At 38.6% G+C, this 21,541-nt stretch overlaps 1 protein-coding gene across 50 annotated transcripts in view; it reads left to right on the top strand.

Annotated features, from left to right (window-relative positions):
- TTLL5 (tubulin tyrosine ligase like 5) overlaps window positions 1-21,541 on the top strand; it is a 267,856-nt gene that overhangs the window by 184,655 nt on the left and 61,660 nt on the right. For 37 of the 50 annotated variants that reach the window (XR_012002256.1, XR_012002255.1, XR_012002257.1 and 34 more), the window contains 2 exons: window positions 175-370; window positions 18,343-18,560. Coding sequence is in view for 19 of the 50 variants with exons in the window: in XM_072762060.1 (XP_072618161.1) it covers window positions 175-370; window positions 18,343-18,560 (414 nt within the window). In the remaining 31 variants the exon portion in view is untranslated. Of the gene's footprint in view, window positions 1-174; window positions 371-18,342; window positions 18,565-21,541 lie in introns of those variants that run through there. The other 13 variants (XR_012002270.1, XR_012002271.1, XR_012002277.1 and 10 more) reach the window with 2 other exon arrangements.

Raw genomic sequence — 21,541 nt, forward strand, 5'->3', positions numbered from 1 at the left:
ACTTCATGGAGCTGCAGTTCAGTGTGATAAATCAGATCACTTATCATACAAAGAGATTTGTAATTCCAAACTGTATTTAGCTCTATAAAGGAAAAAATACCTGTGATATTTCTCTTTTTTCCTTTAGGTCGTTCACACAACCTCTCTAAGAAATCTGCTTTCTTTTCTTTTCAGGAGCCTTCAAACAGGTGGCTTTGCTTGGGAGGGAGAGGTAGAGAACAACGCGTATAACAAGGCTACAGGGGTGGTCCCTCAGCACAAGTATCACCCCACTGCAGGCAGTTACCAACTCCATTTTGCTCTGCAGCAGCTTGAACAACAGAAACTTCAGTCCCGGCAGCTTCTGGACCAGAGTCGAGCCCGGCACCAGGTAATTCAGATAAGGCTTTTCCATATGCTTAGTCTCTTTCTTCTACAGGGGTAGTGTGCGGGGGTGGGGAAGAAGGTCAATGGGAAGGGTAGGAATAGTTTCCCAGAAGTTTACCAACACCACCATGGCTTGGATGGTTCATAGAGAATCTACTCTAAGGGAAGTCATGTTCTGAAGCCATGATGTTAGCTTTGCTGGGATGTAATGCTGAACCAGTTTTGACATTTTCTTTAATTTGAATGTTTCTCTACAGAAATCTCTGTTGTGGCATTTCCCCCTTTCTGCTGCATGATGGTAGTTCAGTAAGCTCCCAGAAAGTCGAATTTCCAAATACCTAAAAGCTAGCATTTGAAGCGACTTTTTTCCTAAATGTACTACTTCCTTATCTTTACATACTTGGTGTACATAAGCACATATTAATCCTTCATGACCTGTTGAGACTTGAGACATAAATAATGTTTCAAGTTCTTTCATAGGAAATGGTCACAAGTTTGGTTTCTGGTCCTCTGGTTTGATAGTACACAAAACAATGTACATGAAAATGGGACAGTATACACAAAAATCCTCACTGTCTGGGATCCCTGAGCGGCTTAGCAGTTTAGCGCCTGCCTTTGGCCTAGGGCGTGATCCTAGGGTCCCAGGATCGAGTCTTGTGTCGGGCTCCCTGCATGGAGCCTGCTTCTCCCTCTGCCTGTGTCTCTGCCTCTCTCTCTCTCTCTCTGTGTATCTCTCATGAATAAATAAATAAAATCTTAAAAAAAAAAATCCTCACTGTTGTGGCATTTACACTCTAATGAAACACTGATTTCCTATTCACCATCTCTACAATGACAGAAACTCCTGAGCATATGTGTGAGGGAGCTGTGTAAGTGAATTGTACTAGTGTGTCAGTGTGGCCCACATTACAGAGAAAGGATGACTTCACACACAAAAAAAAATCAGGCCATATAGAGTTAACTTTTTCTTGATGATTTCAGGGTAATCATTAGAATCCGTTATTGTGTTCTACATGTTCTTTTGGCCTAAATCAGTACTGATTCTGTGAGCTTCCCTTGTATTTGGTTACATGAAGAAATATATCAGTCTGATCTCTTGTTATTTACTCCTATAAAAATGTAGTACATATTGTGCATTAGTTTGTACAAAGTTAATATTCACTCAAAGGCTAAAGCAGTGTTTCCCAAAGGTTTCCCCCCCTCTAAATAAATCAATTATCATTATTCTCTCTCTCTCTACTTAATCTTTTTAACTGTTGTTCAGATCCAGACATTATTTCAATTTCATTCATTGCTGGCTCATCCTTTTCTATGCTGGCATACTCTCTATATTATATTAACTCAATGTAATTGAGAAATTGTAAGTATAGGTAGTTGTGAAGTAGTTCCTGTAAGTCATTTCTACTCGAGGAAAATCCAAAATTCTTACCTAGAAAACATGGAATGTAGCATCTTAATTTGATCACCACACTGCCCTCTATCATGTAGAAATTTCCTCATTTATAAAGTCTTAGGGATAGGCAGTTTACATTTTCACAATTTTAGATATAAATGTGTACTTTAGTTCTTTTTAAAATCTGTGTAAATTTCTTAAAACTTGTGAACTTCTAAACTCCTCATCATTCAGAATTCTTGAGAATGCCAGCTTCATCAGATCCTGGGCAGGAGAGGTCTCAAAAATAGCCTTATTTCCCTTATGTGAGTATAATCGATGATCTAACAAATGTAGACCATTAGGCCCTTTTAATGCTTCCATACCTTGAAATGGCAATGATTTTTGAGGGGGAGGAAGGGTTGGTGATTGTAGGGCATTGAAGTTTGGGGGAAGGAGAGACCATTTTACTGATTTTCCCTTTTAGAAACTGCTTCATTTAAAAGCCCTCCTTACTCTTTTGATTAGCTTCCAGCGACTCACATTCCTTTGAAATTTCAGAGTACTGCTATTCTTGTGTGGATTTTTTTTTCCAGTGAGGATTACACTGGTTTAGTTCACTAAACTATGAAGTATATGGAAAACATGTTTTTTAGAATCTGTCAGAATATCTGTCTTAGGGAGGAGTCAGAACTCCCAAGAAGGGAGTTATCTCGTGTCTCCTGGAGAGGGAACAGAAAATCATTCATCATAATTTTATATATGTTTATAACATCATTTATTTCTTCCTCCTCTTCTTTTAATCCATGGTTGATTTAGGTAAAAATGAGTCAGTGTAAAGTTCTGGGACTGTGGGGAGAGCTAAAGAAACTACATTTGTAGCTTGAAGAATTTGTAACTAAGAAAATAGCAAATAAGTTATTAAATATTCCCTAGATTTGAAGTCTCTTTTTCAGGTCTAGCTTATGGCTTGCTAGACTTGACCATTATAATTATCACCACATTGTTGATGGAAGCCTGCTTTGTGTTCTCAGTATGTCCTGTGTTTCTGCCTTTGGGTTAATAGATAGAGATGGTTTCTCTGATGAATTCTTTATGCTTTGTATTCATTTTTCTAAAGTATACATAGCCATTGATATAATTAGCATTTTGGTTAATTGTTTGAGGGTAGAATTGAAATCTAATTTACTTAGCATTCATCCATAAGAGATACCCATGAAACAGGCCATTAAAGGGAGCTTTATTTATATTGCACTGTATCAAAAAAAATCAAAAAAAAATCAAAAAAAAAGAAAAAAAAAAAGAAAAAATATATATATTGCACTGTATCATAACACATTGTTGATTATGTCCATGGACTGTGCCTTTCCTAGTGATTCCCTAAAAATATATCTGGGAAAGATCATGCAACTTTTCTTGCATTACATGCAGAGGAATTTCTCTGTCCTTTTCTGCACTTAAGTAGTCAGCTTACTGAAGGTATTAATTTCAAGAAGGCAAACTCTGATTCAGAGTATGTTTGGAAATGGATATCTCTAACCATTCATGCAGAGTAAGGTTTGATCTTCATCTCTATCTAGCATCGCACTCATAAATTTAGAAAGTGCTATGTACTGAATCCACCTCAACAAAAGACTGGTACTGTAACATAGGCATCGGAGAGTAAGTTGCCCAGTGCCATTGGTAGGATCACTGAGGTATATAAGGAAATAGGCATGAATCCAGTCCATTTGGTAGCATGATAAACCAAGTAAGATGAAATGGAAACCATGCGTTTTTATACACTGATGAGTAAAACCAGCAGTTTTATTTATTTATTTTTAAAGATTTTATTTATTCATGAGAGACACAGAGAGAGAGAGAGGGAGGCAGAGACACAGGCAGAGGGAGAAGCAGGCTCCATGCCGGGAGCCCGATGTGGGACTCGATTCCGGGACTCCAGGATCACACCCTGGGCCGAAGGCAGGCGCTAAACCCCTGAGCCACCCAGGGATCCCCAAAACCAGCATTTTTTAAAGAAGAAATCATTCTAAGTCAAAGCAGAGATCAGTAAACTTTTTTTTTTTTTTTTTTTTTTTAATGGCCAGATAGTAAACACTTAAGGCTTTACACTTAAGGCCATAGACTCTCTGTGGCCACTACTCAGCTTTGCCATGGTAAAATGGAAACAGCCATAGACAATATGTAAGTGAATGAGTGTGGCTATTTTCCAGTGAAACTTTATTAAAAACGAGTGGCAGGCTGGATTTGTCTTACAAGCCCTAGTTTGCAGACCCCTGATTATAAGCAACAGAACCACTTGGAGGGCCCATTAAAACACCATCCCATTTCTGACTATGTAAGTTTGGGAATGGGGTTCAATTATTTCCATTTCTAACAACTTCCCCAGGTGATGCCAGTGCTGCTCTTTGGGGGTCCACACTTTGAGAACCAGTGAGCTAGAGAGAAAGATTAGAAACATCTCCTCTTCAGTTATTTGTTTTCTGTCCTTTGGCAGGGAGACTGAATATGTTAAAATTTAGCATTGCCCTTATAAAATTTCAGGCAGTCATTGTTTTATAGGAACTTTGTTTCCATCTTGTTCACTCCATCTACCACAGTCTCCTTATAAATAAGTTTTCCAAACTCGAAAACCTTCGTTCGCGTTTTTCTTATCAGGGTACATTCTGCTCAGCAGTCACTGCTCCCAGGATTCAAGTTTTATGGTGGACAAGAGATAAGTAACGGGACAGATTCCTCCCTCTTCATTTTTAATAATAATAGCCAACACTCAATAAGCACTGTGGCCCAAGCATGGTTTCAGGTGCTTTACATATACTAATTCATTTAACATGCATTTCAGGGTGGGCGGAGAAATCACAGAATCCTGATAGGCTAGGGGTGGTAAAATGAATCTGTTATGTCTTCCTCTATCCCTATGTGTGTCTTCTCTCTAGTTTACACTCATTGCTTCCCACTTCCTTCTCATTCTGGCTTTCCGCCCCTGAAGGAGAAGGATAAAAAACTTTCTTTCAGCTGAGTCGGGGGACTTTCTTGGGCAGCAGTGACTGCTGGTGACATCAGCATGAGTAGCCCTCCGTGCTGGGGGGCTGTGAGGAGGGCCGCACTGGCTGTGAGGCCCAACTGACCTGATTCTAATTGCCGACATTGAGCTGATGTTATTCTTGGCTCAGGACAGAGCGATTACTCAGTAGTTTCTGTTAAAGTGATCCTTTGTTAAACTTCTGCTCCCAGCCCCCCTTTCCTTCCCTCCCACTCTCTTCTCTGCCTCATCCAGACTGAAAAAAGACCAAAAAGCAGAAAAATTAAGGACATTTTGATGGCCAGGGCAGAACTGCTGAAATGTCTTTTAACAATAGAAGGGAGAAAGGGGGGATTTTAAGTACATCTTAATTTTTCACTGGTTCCATTCCCTATCCAGAGCCATTCAATTTTTAGTAGACTTAATTTTGAACATAGTGAGGTAACTCAAGGTAACTCATAGGAGAAAACTGTACATCCTGAACTCCTTTCATCCTTCCACTCCATCTTGTCCTTTACTTCCCCCTTTCCACCATGCTCCCTTTGCCAGACTGACCTAGATTCAGTAAGGGCAAACAGAAATGAATGTTCCTATAACAAGTGTGTGTGTGTGGGGAGGGGGGGGGGGCAGCTCTGGGTTCACACCAAGGGGTCTTTCAGTAAGCTAGTACATCTTGAGTGCCATATGTAATGAGCTTTTTGCTAATGGTATGAGTGTCCATGCACAACCTCACAGGTGTGGAAAGGATTCCCATAATAAGCCCAGCCAAGTCTTGTTATACTGCTCCTAAAAGTCCATTGCATGTGTCTAGAAAAATTCTGCCCCCCTACTGGAGTGAATACTGTTTCTCCAAGCCTTCAGCTGCTGTGTGTTTGTTTTGTGGGGGAAGGGAAAGAGAGAAATTCAGCAGGCACCCGGGCTTTTCCAGGCAGCCAGCAATAACATGCTAGCTCCTCAGCATGGCACAAGGAGAGCAAGCAAACAGGCTGACTGTGCAGGGGGAGGCCTCTCTACATGCTTCTAACAGTATCCAGGAGGAAGATTGGACTGGGGATATTCAGGAGGAAGAGCTTGTCCATGTGTGCTTAAATTCCTAGAACATGATGCCCTGTCATAACTTACTTCCGATTCATTTTGTTTGTTGGGGTTTTTTGTTCCATTTTGTTTTCCCTTCTGACTTTTATCGGGAACTTATACAACACTTAGTTTCTGGATGATGATGATGGTGGTGATTGATTTTCCTAGAACCATTTGATTTAGTAGATTTTGCCAAGCCAACTCTTTTCTTCTTACCTAATAAAGGTACATTGAAAATATGTGAAATGACATATGCAAAACTACATTTCGCTGTTCGGGAAATAGGCCCTCTGGACAGGCTTTAGAGTCAGATAATCTTCAGTTTAAATCTTGCTTCTGTCCAGCCCATGACTGGGACAGGCTATTCAAACTTCTGGACTTTAGTTTGCTTATGTCTGGTAAGGAGATGATAATACATATCTGTGGGTATCATGAGGATCATCTTTCTTAGGATGTTACCACGGATCCAGCACTGAACTGGGACTTTTATTTGTATTATCACATTGAGTCCTCCCAGTTATCCTCTTAATTAGCCCCATTTTACAGACAAAAAAAAAAAAAGGTTAATCACTTAATGTGACTTTCTCAGGGTCACATAAATAATGAATGGAAGAGCTGATTTTTTTAACCCAGGTATGCCTGCAGGCATAGCATCCAGCCTCCAGCCTCCAGACTATCATGCTATGCTATATGCTACCATCCTGACAATATATTAAGGCATTCATTTATATTTTATATGTATATGTATGTATATGTATTAATCTATATGTATTATTACATAAATTTTAAGTTGCAGTTCATACATCCACAGGTGTACTTATTGACACCTGTAAAACTGTATTTGAGAAGTCCTCTTCAGATATTATAACTAGTCTGCTACTATTCATATCATATACACTGTCATAAAAGAGAAGGTCTACTAAACATATGTAAACTCAGGTCTAGACATTATCCCAAGTATCTCAGATTTTTAAAGAAACATCTTAGGAAAGTGTTCCTGGGCTTAAAACTCTTGGAAACATCCATATTTTACCCTCCTTTGTGTTATTATTTAGTAATAGGGTTAGGGATTATTGAGTTGCGCAGTATCATAAAATATGTTCTAGAAGTTTGAAGATTTGCAACACTTATGTGGGTTGTTTTGATAGCATAGGAATTATTTCTACAATTATCACGTTGCCCTTTCAACTCTGTTATTGTTGCTAGTCATTTTAAATTTATTTCTATGATAGTGTTTTCAAGAAGACTACTAGGAAATATGACTGGTGTCTACAAATGTGACTATCACATGTGATCATTTTGCATGATTACTATTAATGCTTACTTTTTCAGTTCCATATAAATCTGAATCTTAATACATTGTTGTAATATAGATATCAGTTCATCATGCTGATTCATCACATGCAGTAATAGAAATCCTCTGATTACCACCAGATTGTCTTCTAAATTGCTCCCAGAAAGTGCCCCTCTGGAATCTTGGAGGGAGGAAGGTGAGGTCAGGGAAATGGACACAGAGTGAGTGCCTCCTGTGTGCTGGATGTAATAATATTTATCCCACTGATGAGGGAACTCAAAGAGTTAAAGTAACTTACACAAGGTTGCATAGCTAGTTAATTACAGAGATAATATTCAGACCCAATCAGAAGGCTCTGAAAGCCCTTTTCCATTCTACCTCCCTCCCTCTTGAGAGAAGTGACTCTTCATTTTCTTCTTGTTTTACACATCATCAGTCAAATAAGCCATTCCAAATTTATTGATGCTGCTGCTACTATAGACCCATACATGCAAATTTTTTTAAATTTTTTTAAATTCAATTAGCCAACATATAGGACATCATTAATTTCAGTTGCAGTATCCAGTAATTTTTCAGTTGCATATAACACCCAGTGCTCATTTTATCATGTGCCCATACACACAAATATAAAAGAGTTAGAGTCAATGTTATGAATCAAAGTATAGAACTCTGCTTGGTTGTGGGTATGTTAAAAGGCCACCTGCCAGCTGCTTGGGATCAACCTTATTTGTTGTATATCCTTAAAATTTGATTTTGCTACTGCTATATGACAACTGTTTTCATTCCCTGTCCTCACTCTATGACCCGTGGTTTGTTTCTGTTTGTGGGCATATGAGGAACCCAACGGCAGTAACTACGTGAGATAATGAAAGACCTCACTCTTAAATATAAAGAATCCCATCCATCTGAAATGAACGCAGCCACAGGAAGAAGTCTAACAGATGGATGACAGCAAGTTCTATGCAAGATGCACAGTAGGCCAATCACGTGAGAGATTCTGAGCCAAATAAAACAAACCATACATTTGAAGGCAGAGACAAGTTAGATATTTATAAATTCTGAATTTAAAGTTGTAAGGGAAAAAAAATAAAGTTGTAAGGGAACTTAGAGGTTCTTGTCTGATTATTTTATTTTACTCATCAGGAGATGTAAGACACAGCCACATTATCAGGAGAACAAGGACTCCGATATAGAAATAATAATACTAGCTAACGATGCTATGAATTACCTTTTTTTAACCAATTGAACTCTCAATCTGGGGTCATTGCTGATATTTTGAGTTATCTTTATGTAAATACATACATACATGTACACATACTTTAACTTTTAAAATCAATAACAAAAATTTCCTTACAGACAAAACCTTTTCAAGCTTTTCTTCTTGGAGTAGAGTTAGTGAAATCTGGGTCTTTTAAATGCATCTGATGAAAATTGGACACATTGCTAGGTTTGCTTTGTATTTACTTTGGAAGGGAAATATGATTTCATGGATTTGCTCTAAAAGGGAGTCAGCATAGCACAACTAGGGAAGGCAGCATTATTATGGAATGGGGCTCTGAAATCAGACTCTGCACTCATGGATCCTAGGTTAGTACTTAGTAGCTGTGCCATCAGGAGCAAATGATGGATCCTTTTTGTGCCTTGGTTTCTTTCTCTGTATGTAGAAATGATGATGAGACCCACCTCAGTAGTTGGGAGGATTAAATGAGATAATAGCATTAAAATGTTTAGGGCAATGTTGACCATGGTAAAAAAGCTCAATAAAAATTCATAGCTCTTATTATGTGTTACTTTTTTTTCATTGTGGTAAAAACAACACACAACACAGCACAAATTTACCCTCTTAATAATTTTTAAGTATATGATGTAGTATATCATTCACTAGGAACATTGTTGTATAACAGATCAATAAAACTTCTTCATCTTGCTTGACTGAAACTCTGTACTCATTGAACAACTCCCTGTTTTCCCCTCCCCTTAGCCTCTGGGAACAACCATTCTACTTTGTGTTTCTATGAGTTTGATTACTTTAGATACCTCATATAAGTGGAATCATAAGAGTATTTCTCCTTTTTGTGACTGCTTATTTCACTTAGCATAATTTCCTGAAGGTTCATCCATGTTGTAGCATATTACAGGATTCCTTTCTCTTTCTTAAGGCTGAATAATATGCTTTTGTATGTATATACATTTTCTTTATCCATTCATCTATTAATAGGCATTTAGATTGCTTCCACATTTTAACTGTTGTGAATATCCTTCTGTGAATACAGTTGTGCAGATATCTGTTCTATTATGTATTACATTTATTTATTTATTTATTTATTTATTTATTTGAACACACAAGCAAGGGCAGGGGAAGGGGAGAGCAAGAATCTTTTTTTTTTTTTCAAGAGATTTAAAAATTTATTTATTTTTGACAAATAAAATTGTATATATTTAAGGTATACAATGTTCTGATATATATGATATGATTAGCACAAACTAACATATCTATCACCTCCCATAGTTATCTTTTTTGGTTGTAAGAACATTTGAGATCTATAATCTTAGTAAATTCCAAGTATACATTTTTGACTATATTCACCATGCTGTGCATTACATCTCCAGAACTTATTCCTGTTACAAAGAAATTTCATATGCTTTGATCAATGTTTCCCTTTCCTATACTCCCAGCCTTTCTCTAATAACCACCCTTCTACTCTCTGTTACTATGAGTTTGGCTTAAAAATACATATTTTTGAGACTCCAGTAGACTCCACATACTTAGTGCAGAGCCCAATGCGGGGCTTGATCTCATGACCCTGAGATCATGACCTGAGCTGAAACCAAGAGTTGCCTTCTTAACTGACTGAGCCACCCAGGCACCCCTCTTATCTATTACTTTTAACCTTAAATATACATAGCTTTATAATTTCAACTTGGGGGTTTTAGTTACCCGCCACCCACCCCCATGTCAGAAGCAAATTGGTTAAAATGATATTAAAGAGGGTGTTTTAGAAGTTCAAGGCCATAAAGTATTAATTGGTTACTTTTTTTCCCCCTTAGATTTATTTGTTTGGACAATTGAAAATACAAGTTCATTCACAATTGCTAGAGGGAGATATGAGAAGAAAAAGTAGAAAGGATGATTAATACTATGATAAAATGATTAAAAGAATGATATCTGTAAAATTTTAACATGTTTATCCAAAGGCATAAATGTCTTATAAAAAGAAAAAGAGTGGCATTAGCATCAAATTATGAGTCAGCTTTTCATAGGACATATGCTGTTTCTTCATAGTAATCAAGGAAAGATAAGGACTGATGGAAATGTAATCAGACAACCTTACAAGGGGGCAGTTTGAGAATATATAGAAAAAAGATTTAAAACAAAAGCAGCAGCCACCTTCTGAGCTAGCTATTCTACTTCAAGGAAATTATTTTAAGGAAATGATCCAGCATATGCAAAAAGATATAAATAACATCAGAACACTGTTCTTAAATAGCAAAACAGACTGGTAACAACCTGAATGTGTGTGTGTGTGTGTGTGTGTGTGTGTGTGTGTGTGTGTAGTTTCAAAATACAAGTATAAGATTTGGAGGGGGCCTACTTTTTCCCCACTTAAAAATCTATTATGAACATATTTCCATAATTACTAATATAGGTATACTGTGTCAATTTATAGTATTCTGCTATTGGTGATTGGTAAGTAAATTATAATAAACCATAATAAAAAAATATGCAGCCATTAACAATAGTGATTGAGATTCACCCTTATAGATATGAAGAAGTGTTCAAGTTAGATATTTGAATGAAAAAAAGTCTCCAAAACAGTTGATATTGTATGCTCATATTTTTGTAAGCCCATAGAAATACAGGTATATACATACAAAATAACTCCATATATACACAAAAATATCTAAGTGTTGCCAGAGGTTATCTTTGAAAGGACTTTTCAAATTATTTTCCTTTTTCTAATGAATACTTATTAAAGAAATTAACATGTTTCAAAAAAAAGACAACAAACCTTGGACTGCCAGCCTTCTGTGAATGTATGTGATCCATATTCAAACATTGCCGGGCATTGAAGGAGAAAAAAAAATAGAAAGCAAAGCAGAATCTATGCCACGAGTCTAAATTTGCCATCAGAATATCAACTCTACCAATGTAGGACTGCTGGTTCTGTTGTTAGAATTGGGGGGTGGGGGGCTGCTAGTGAGGGAAGCTCATGTCTGTGCCACCTTAGGGCTACTTGGTTTCACGGTTTTTCTGGTCATGGACTGCAGACCTGGCCTTAGCCAGCTGCCTCATGGTTGGACATCTTTGGTCATAACACACACCTGGTGCAAGATCAGTTCAATTGTCCTGATGCTATTGAAGAACCAACACAGAGACTACTGCTGGAATCTTTGGTTTTATCAGATCACAGAGTCTGAGGCTCAGGAGCACCTCTAAGTATCTGTTAATGACCAGCATCATTTCTCGTGTGTGCAAGTACCATTGACTTAGGAACTGTCTGAAACACAGTGGTTTTTGTTGGTGAATCACTTGTTGTGTACAGGTAAGCAGCTGTGTTCACACTGGAGAGTAGATCATTTGAATTAATAAGAGCCTTCAGTCTTTGTTGCTAAAGGAGACAGAGCCTCTCTGTTGATTTTAGAAATCAGAAGATATGCCAGAGAACTGGTGGTATCTTTGGCCACTCAAAGCCCTATCTCGGGTATTTGTGTCATTAGTCTCTCTCTCTCTCTCTCTCTCTCTCTCTCTCTCTCTCTCTCTCTCTCTCTCTCTCTCTCTGAACAGTAGCGTCTTCTGGGTTCCTGCCCCATCCCTATCAGGGCTATAGCACTGCTTCCTGGCCTTGTCCGCAGTACCAGAAGTTGTACTCTGTTTCTCTTGCTCAGCCTCCCGTCTTGTCCCAGCTGACAAACATTGTGAATGGAAGACAGCCAAGAACTCCATACAATGTGAGACAAAGGCCTTTTGGAAGCTTGCTTTTGCTAAAATAGAAACAGCTACCCTCACCCTCACCTTGGCCCCAAGTTTTTACAGCATCGTATGATTACACAAAAGACACAGTGTGTTCTTTGCATTGAACAGCTCTTGGCTGGTTGTAGTAAGGTGAGTGATTAGCATCTTACATGCTCAGGAAGATACACCATCCCAGTACTTAGTCTGCCAGAGAACAACATTCTAGAAGCAGTTTTGTGTACTATGTAATGGGAACTTTATCCAAGTGAGGATAAAATCTCAGTGGGGAGAATAATGCATAAAAATGCTCACTTTTCTGGAACCAAAGTAAAAGGGGTACAAAAAGACATTAACCCTTGAAGTAGAGGTTAACATTTCCGTACTTCATCTCCTCCCTTAATTAAAAAGAAATGAATTTAGAGTTTACACTACAAAGAGTTATCCAGCTCTGCTCTATCACCAACAAACCCAAGTAAAGACGAAAAGAAGTGTTTTTCTGGAAGGAATTTAAAAAAAAAAACCTCCCAGAATTTAATCTCTGAACAGTATTATCTTTCTAGTAAGAGAGCCCAGATCTTGCTTCCCCATAACCTTCCAAGTTACAGTCTGTGTTCTGTCTATCAGAAATTCCTCCTTCCCACCCACGAGTACCCTTCTGTTGTGGGAGAAGGAGGGCCTTTCTAGTCTTTGGCTTGGGGCCAAGCCAACCCTCAAACTGTGGTTTTCTCTTAGTCTCCTTACTGAAGCATGGCTGTTTCCCACACCCAATAAAGAAGCAAAAGTCTTGTATATGTTGACCAGGTCTTGAGTGGAGGCCAGTGCTTACACAGCTCTCACATTCCCAGGACACTGACTGATGATGGTGTAGCCCCCTTCCCGGTTGTTAACCCACAAGTGCAGTGTGCTAGTATTGTGTTTCCAAACCTTACCTTTCTTAGAATCTATATAGAAGGAACTTTTTTTAAAAAAGATTTTATTTATTTATTCATGAGCAACACAGAGAGAGACAGAGACATAAGCAGAGGGAGAAGCAGGCTCCATGCAGGAAGGCCAATGTGGGACTCAATCCTGGGACTCCGGGATCATGCCCTGAGCCAAAGGCAATCGCTGAGCCACCCAGGTGTCCCTAGAAGGAACTTAATCTAATTCTTCTTTCCATTTATGAATGAATATCAGGACAAAACAATTTATGTAATCTATTGTTGATGGAGTTGTAGAGTTGGGGCCAATACATGGTATGAGAGGCCTGGGGAAGCTGATTTCTGCCAACAGTCTAAATAAATTCATTTATATATCTGCTTTTCAGCATTGCCTCAGTACTTTCCTGGGTTTCTAATTACCAAATTTGATTTCTTTAATTCATTACACTTAGCCTTGGTTTTGGTGAAATACCTGGGAACTTGTATATTACTGACTCTTTGGAATACTGGATGGTACAGAATTGTGATCACTTCATTATCCACTCAGTGTATTAGAGTATGACTACTGAACAACTGAGAACCTAGCTTTTTCTTTCTTTCTTTCTTTCTTTCTTTCTTTCTTTCTTTCTTTCTTTCTTTCTTGTTTTTTTTTTTTTTTTTTACTGTATGTGGAAAGAGTACCTGTTCTTTTGAGATGCAGTGTATTTTTGTTAAGGTTTAAACAAGCATGACTCTTTGGTAGATTGAGGATTATATTTCAGCTCAGTTAGGATTCCATTTTGCTGCATCTAGTGGATCCCTCTCCCTGCCATGGCTTAACAAGTTAGGGATTTTTTTTACCCATATAATCAGAAATCTAGAGTTAGGCTCTTTGGAACTGTATGATACTGTCGGGAGCCCCATGCTTTTCCTGTCTTTATCCTCTGCAATCCATAGGAAGAAACTTTCACCAGATACTAGCTAGATATCCATATTCTGAGTGGGAAGAACAGTAAAGGGCAAAAGTTGTGTCCTAACCCCGTTTGCCCCTTTTAAAAAAGAACTTTCCCGGAAACTGTACCTGGAGACTTCTGTTTACATCTCAGAACTGTGTCACGTGGTTATTTGTAAGCACAGGAGAGATTGGTAAATACAATTTTTTAGCTGGGCACACATCATTACCCAAACAAATAAGGGCAGTATTACTAGGAATAAAGACAGAAATGTTAGTATCCAGGCCAGTGACAGCCTCCTAAGCAATAAATCCTCCTAATTGCTTTTATTTTGTTATTTGACTGGTCTTATCACTATGGAACATCAATGTGTAAGGGCTTGCCACAAAATCTGCATCTAGGATGATAAGTTATTTTTGTTTGGGATCTGCAGAAGGGCTTACTTACATTTTGTGGCTGAGTATAAGCTGAACACAAAAAATACACTAGGCCCGATTCAAAGTCCAGAGAATGCTCCTGTTATAAGATTACATCTCTTCGTAAACACAAACTTGCCTGTTTTCTTGTTATAGGAATTTGGTAGTTGCTAAAAAAATAAAATAAATAAAATAAAAAAGGTGAAGAATGGTTATAATGAGTTTTGCTATTTGCATTCATGGGGTAGATGTTTATTAAGCACCTTTTATGTAAAAGGCATTCTACTAGGCACTATGAGTGAAAAAAAAAAAATTAGATCTCAATCCAGCCATCTCCAGTGTGCATTGTCCAGAAGGAAAGAAAAGTACATACATCAGTGGCTGTAATACAAGGTAGAATGTGCTAAGTATGATAAGACACATACAAATAAATTGTTAGAAGCATTCAGAAGAGGAAAAGATTACTTCTGCCAGAGAGAATTGAGTAAATATGATCTGGGGAACCTAAACATATGTTTTCATTTTAAGAGTTTGCTTTCACATCTAGTGAGCATCATCATAGGACTAGAAAAATATGTTGAAAAGTACATAACCAACTGGCATTCACAGATCATTACAGATAGGCAGACTTGCATGTCATCCCATCCTTTAGTTCCTCAGTAAACTGAGGTAGAGGATTGGGGAGGAATGGAGCATTTGGTGAGTGTCTACTGTGAGCCTTGTATTTGGTCTATTAAAAGAATCCTTTATTGAATGCCTAGACTAGATTTACATATGTGATCTTCATTTAATCCTCAATAATCCAGCAAAGTAATGTAATTACCTACGAGGAAGCTAAAGGTGAGAGAAGTTCAGTAACTTAAAAAAGTCACCCAGTTTATAAGTGACAGATCCTACATTGAGCCCAGGCATAATTGACTGCAAAGCCATGCTATTTTCCACTTAACTGAGTCTTTGTTTTTTACTGATGACCAAATCTGGATTTGTAGGCATAGTAAGTATTGAAGAGTGAGCTCCTTCTTCAACCCTCCCTAATAGTGAGTCCTGTACCCACCTGGTTGAAACTTGGGTGCCATTTGGATACTTTGACTTGTACTCAGAGTTAGATTTGTTACCTGCTTAAATCTTATGAGAATTTGACTTTCTCTTGACTTTGAATAATTTATTTTTGTACAAAATTACTGCATATAGATGGTACAAAATTCAAAAAGATATAAATGATGTATGCTTTCTCCTGGACCCCCAGCTAACTAGTTTTTCTCCATTGAGGTTACTAGTTTTTTCATATATCCTTTCTGAATTGTTCTGTGCAGATTCCAGCCTTATGTGTATGTGTGTGTGTTTCTGTGTGTTTGTGTATCTGATACATGTATGGCTTTGCATATTCTTTTTTCTTTTTACAAAAATGGGAGCTTACTATACTCACACTGGTCTGATATTGCTCTTTTTATTCATTTTTTATTTGCGTTTAGATGTCCCAGCAAGATTTTTTAACAAAAGAAAAACTCGGTGACCTTGAAATATAGTTGTCACCTTGGCAACATGTACTGAATAGATGTTCTAAGAGCCCATTGCTAACGATGGCCATTCTTCCTCTGATACTCATCCAGTGAATTTGTCCTATGGATGTAGAGCTAGCTCTTCAGCCCTCATTCTGATCTCTACAGTCTCTTCCCCAGCCAGAATGAGGCACCTTTGCTTCCTTCCTTCCTTCCTTCCTTCCTTCCTTCCTTCCTTCCTTCCTTCCTTCCTTTCTTTCTTTTTCTTTTCTTTTCTTTCTTTTCTTTCTTTTCTTTTCCTTTTTTTCTTCTTTCTTTCTTTCTTTCTTTATTTCCTTCTTTCTTTCTTTCTCTTTCTTTCTTTCTTTCTTCCTTCCTTCCTTCCTTCCTTCCTTCCTTCCTTTCTTCTTCTTTCTTTCTTTCTTTCTTTCTTTCTTTCTTTCTTTCTTTCTTTCTTTCTTTCTTTCTTTCTTTCTTTCTTTCTTTCTTTCTCTTTCTTTCTTCTTTTGAACAAAAATACTGATAGAGGCCTGAATGAGGCATCTTTCAATCTAAACTCACATGTTGGGATGTAGTAGTGAAAATAGAAACATACAGTAGCCCTTTCCTGCCTCACTCCTTCCTTCCAGGTGAATGTCTCCTCAGATATGGAGCTGGTGCTTGAAAGGAATGGATTTGTTTTTCAGTCTACTTGCTGCATTCTTTGGTTACTTGCCCTCGGAAGGCTGGCCGGAGTAGAATCAGGGCTTCTGTGTCCTCTTAGACCATCCAGAGACCTTCCCATGTGTACACATAACCCCTTTCCCCCTAGTGTCAACCTCTTGGCTTTGCCCACGGGCTTGGGTCTTTCTTTGTTCCCCTTCTTTGGATCAGAGATGGAGGCAAGTGAAGAGCTCTTCAGTTTCCCCTTTGGACAATTTGCAGGGATGAAGAACATGTCAGTCAGATTGGTCCATTCAAAAATGCTCTGACCCTCTTCTATCTTTGAAGTTGCTTTGTTCTTTGTCAGGCCTGTCCATCAAACACATTTACTCAACCCAGGATTCTTTGATCCCCCTCATACCTGCCTAGCCCAGGACTTTTGGACATATTTCCCTGAAATGGGACATTCCAAGGCATGAGTATAGAAGGATTGGTTAACATTTTACTAAAGCTACCCAGTTTATCTTTTATATCTTAAAAAATAAGTCATAAAAGACAGTACTAATAAAGTCTGTCTAGAAGGTGAATGTTTTCTAAGAGCATCTGATCTTATTCCTTTAGGCCTGGCCATAAGGAAATGACATTTCTCCCATGTCTCTTTAAATGTAGTGTCTACAGATGGAAATCAATTCCCAGAAATCCTGTTAATAAAAAAACAAACAAAACCTTGTGTATTTTGTCAATTTTATTATTTTTCTCCTAGAATTATTTCACATTTAAAGCTTTTATAATGCATGCATATTGAAAGCACTAATAGTATTGAATGATCAGTAACAAAATCTGTGACCCCAAAAAAACCAATTTCTAATGAGTTAAATAAGTTGTAAGAATTTTTTAAGCATCTACTTGAGAAAGTATACATTTACATACTAACTACAGACATATGTTGGTGTTTGTGATATTTAGATGGTGATTTTTAGGTCTTTATTGATTTGTAGGCTTACCCTCTGAGCAAATATACTTTTGTGTTGATCTTATATTCATTTAATAACTAGTATTCAGATAGTAATTCTACTTTGAAAGTGTTTTATGTTATTTTTTTAAAATATTTTATTTTTAAGTAATCTCTACACCCAACATGGGGCTCGAACCTGTCCCTGAGATCAAGAGTTGTATGCTCTACCAACTGAGCCAGCCAGGTGCCCCTGAAAGTGTTTCAAAATGTAAAGTCTAATGTCAATCTTTAGGTCAACAAAGTGTTACTATTTCAGAATTCTACAAACAGCCCTCAAGGCCATGCATGTAGTCCGGCTTTTCTGTTCCAGCCTCCTCTCTGCATCCATTCTGCTCACTATACCCTTGTCAAACTGGCTTCTTCCCACTCCTCAAATGTGCAAACCTTCTAGAGGAGTTCAGAGTCATCTGAGTAGGCTGGAGTTGAGTCAGGCTTCAAGCCACTTTTTGTTTTGTGCATTATTCCTAGTGCTTGACACCCAGTAGAAGACATTCATTAAATATTTGTTGAATTTAAGAATGAAGGAAACTTAGGCTAAGAGAGACCAAATGCTTTTCTGATTGCTGCAGTGGATAATACATAATACCCAGATAACCCTGATTCCTAGCTCAGTGCACTTCCAGTGAGACCATTTCAACTCTGTGCTTCCAGAGATTTTCCCCCTCTGAATGTAGACCTGTGCTGGCATTATTAGAGAAATATTTCCTTTCCCCTTTCCTGAGCAGTAGTGTCCCTTCTCCTTTTGTCTCACTTGAGGATTACAAGCCATTCACTTACAGCAAATGAGTTAGAAGGACATCCCCTTGACCTTTTTTTCTTTCTTTTTCTTATAGGCCATCTTTGGCAGCCAGACACTATCTAACTCCAATTTATGGACAATAAATAATGGTGCAGCTGGTAGAATTTCAAGTGCCACGGCTAGTGGCCAGAAGCCAACCACTCTGCCACAAAAAGTGGTGCCACCTCCAAGCTCTTCCTCCTCACTGGTCCCCAAGCCCCCAGCCAATCACAAACAAATCCTCAGAAAGATGACATCCCAGAGAGTCTCCAAGTAAGTCCTCCTCAATCTTTTGTTCAGTTTCTCCCGAGTTGTAGTAGTTCTGTGCTAAGAGTACTCTTCATTTATGAGGCCTTCAAAACCATTTGTACATCAAAGACAAGAACTCCTGATGGGTGCCACAGGTTAACTCTGGTTCTCAGCCTGAGCTACAGGTCAGAATCCCCTGGGGAGTCAGTGAACCACACCAAAGTAGGCACTGCCTACCCTGTGGGAGGGACAGGTGCTGCTCTCAGGTTCCCTGGGGATTGTGATGAGGGCTAACACAGGGTTCAGGATCATTGCTGATGATCCTCCAGCCTCTGGCAGGAACTACGATCAGCTAACACTGCTGAACTGTGGGCTTGGAGATGGGAAATGAAAGCTTCTTCCCAATCTCTTCTTTTCTGGATCTTTCTACAGAGTCAGATCTTTGCAGTTGTGTATAAAATTCAGTACCACCCCACCCACCCACCCTTGTTTGTCATTTACTTGTAGGTATTTGAATGGAAAGACATTAGAGTGGGATTTTATGGGTGGTGGTGGGGTAGGGGATTAACTCACTGACATTAGTCCACAGGCTCTGTAGAGCAACTTGTTTCTAATACCTTTTGCCCATTTTACCTCAGAAAGACGTTCCCATGCCTCAATCAATTTTTTTCAGGTTACACCCTTCACTCTTATTTCCAGCCGTATTTTAGCTAGCGAACCAGAAATAAGACTAGTAAAGAGTGTTAGTTCTAATGGCCCTTCTCCGTTTAAAATTGGGAAACTTTTCAAAGATGCCGATAAGAAGCAAGCATTCCCTAATGGATAAACACATAGAGGGGGTGAGGGAGTTTGGGTTTTTCTCTTGCTCTCATTAAGTCTCCTCGTTCATTTGTCCCTCGCAAAATCAATTTTAGTTGTAATAACCAGTCGTAGGATGTAGAAAAAGCAGTTCCTCTTTTTTCCCCCTTGGACAGGGAATCAAATTCTGGATTTGGATAGAAAACAGTCCCTTGTGACTTTTAATTATACTGCTGCCATTATTCATCTGTCCAACAAATACTTATTCCATGCCTACTAAGTGCTATTGTAGGAATAATTGGCATTGTAATGACTTTACAGAACTCTCTGGAGCACTAGGGAAGGGTAGTCAGAAGGGGGCAGTTCGTGGTCAAGGCCAAGAGCACAGTAAGAAGGAAGATGTATGGCTCCTCACCCTGGCAAGAGTAGAATCGAGTCCTTCAGGTTGCAGCCTCTGGTACCAAACTGCCTGTACTCACACCCTCATCCACAGTTTACTACCTGAAGACCTTTGGCAAGTTGCAAGTTACTTAATCTGTTAGCCCCACTTTTCCACAGTTCTGAAGTGGAGATAATAAACAGTATCTGCTTTATAGGCCATTGATAATATTAGCAGAGTTAATACCTGTACATAGAACAAGAATCTAGCACACGTAAGAAGTCCGTGAGCATTAGTTACCATCATAAGCATTCCAAAACCATGCTCTGTTTCACAGGTTCGAAGCTCACAGTTGGGTAGGAAAATCAGTGAGTCAGATATGAATGTTGAATTTGCCAGTGTGCTCCCTAGTTGTGGATCCTCGGAGAATTGCCAGTACCCTGAGAGGGCCCTTGGTGGCCTGTGTGGTGGCTAGCTAGTCTGCTGGTGAGGAGGTGGGCTCTGGCAGCAGGCAGTGGGGCTGGACGTTCAAAGGTGCTGTTCACTGCCCTGAACTCACTGCTGGCAGGAAAACTCTTCAGCCTTTCGAGATGGAACTGCAGCTCTGTGGACAAACTTTGCTGCATTTTTGTGGTTTCTTCTCTCTGACAGGCAGGAGTGTGGGAAAACCGGAAACAGCTCAGCACCAAAAATGCACAGAAGGGGGGAAAAGCAAGATTTCTTCAGAATTTAAGAAATATAATCCAAGTATCAAAAGGCATGCTGTAAGGCGTTGTTCCAGGAAATAGTTTCCAATTTGCCTTTAAAATTCTAGCACAAGTCTCTGAAGCTAAATAAGTTAGTACTAATGGAGACCTTAATGTTCTCTCACTCATGTATAAAATGTACAGTGTTACGAGGGCCCCACTGTTTTTAATATTCTTCTGACTTTTAGGTTCTTATTGACCTGACTTTGTTCTTATCTGACCTGACTCAACAAAAAGTTCCCTCTAAAAAGTATTTGGATAAAGTTTTTTTTTTTTTTTTTTAAATAACCTTTTTAGGGATCCCTGGGTGGCGCAGCGGTTTGGTGCCTGCCTTTGGCCCAGGGCGCGATCCTGGAGACCCGGGATCGAGTCCCACATCGGGCTCCCGGTGCATGGAGCCTGCTTCTCCCTCTGCCTGTGTCTCTGCCTCTCTCTCTCTCTCTCTCTCTCTCTCTCTCTCTCTCTCTGTGACTATCATAAATAAATAAAAAAAAATTAAAAATAAATAAATAACCTTTTTATTTTATAATAATTTCAGACTTAGAGGAAATTTACAAAGATAGTACACATAAAAATAAGAAAACCCAGTTTTCCCCATTGTTAACTTAATGTATCAGCATGACACATGTGAAGAAGGTGCCGTACTGAGAAACTGTCAGTGGTACATTATTATGAACTATAAAGTCCATACCTCATTTCGACTGAAGTCATTATTAATCTAGAAAAACCTTTGATGGTTCCTGAAATTAGGATCCTTCTTTCTGTTCTAAAGTAATTCATGCTCCCAGCCATTCTAGCAAGTTACTTAATGTTTATGTAACTTCTTTTCCTATTTAAAATAGGGATGATAATAGTACCTGCCCCATAGGATTGTTAAGAGAAATAAATGAATTAATATCAAGCACACATACGATGCCTGGAGCATAATATGTATTGAATAAGTGTTAGGCATTACTATATCATCCTTAGGTTAATACTAGGATGGCGATTCAATAAATTTTCACATAACTTTTTACTTTCTTTCTGCAAGATATGTTGCTTCATTTGGTAGGAGCTCATTTCAGCCTTTATTCTGGCTCAGT

Source organism: Vulpes vulpes, chromosome 6 (assembly GCF_048418805.1).
Source record: "Vulpes vulpes isolate BD-2025 chromosome 6, VulVul3, whole genome shotgun sequence".
NCBI classification, from domain to species: Eukaryota; Metazoa; Chordata; class Mammalia; order Carnivora; family Canidae; genus Vulpes; species Vulpes vulpes.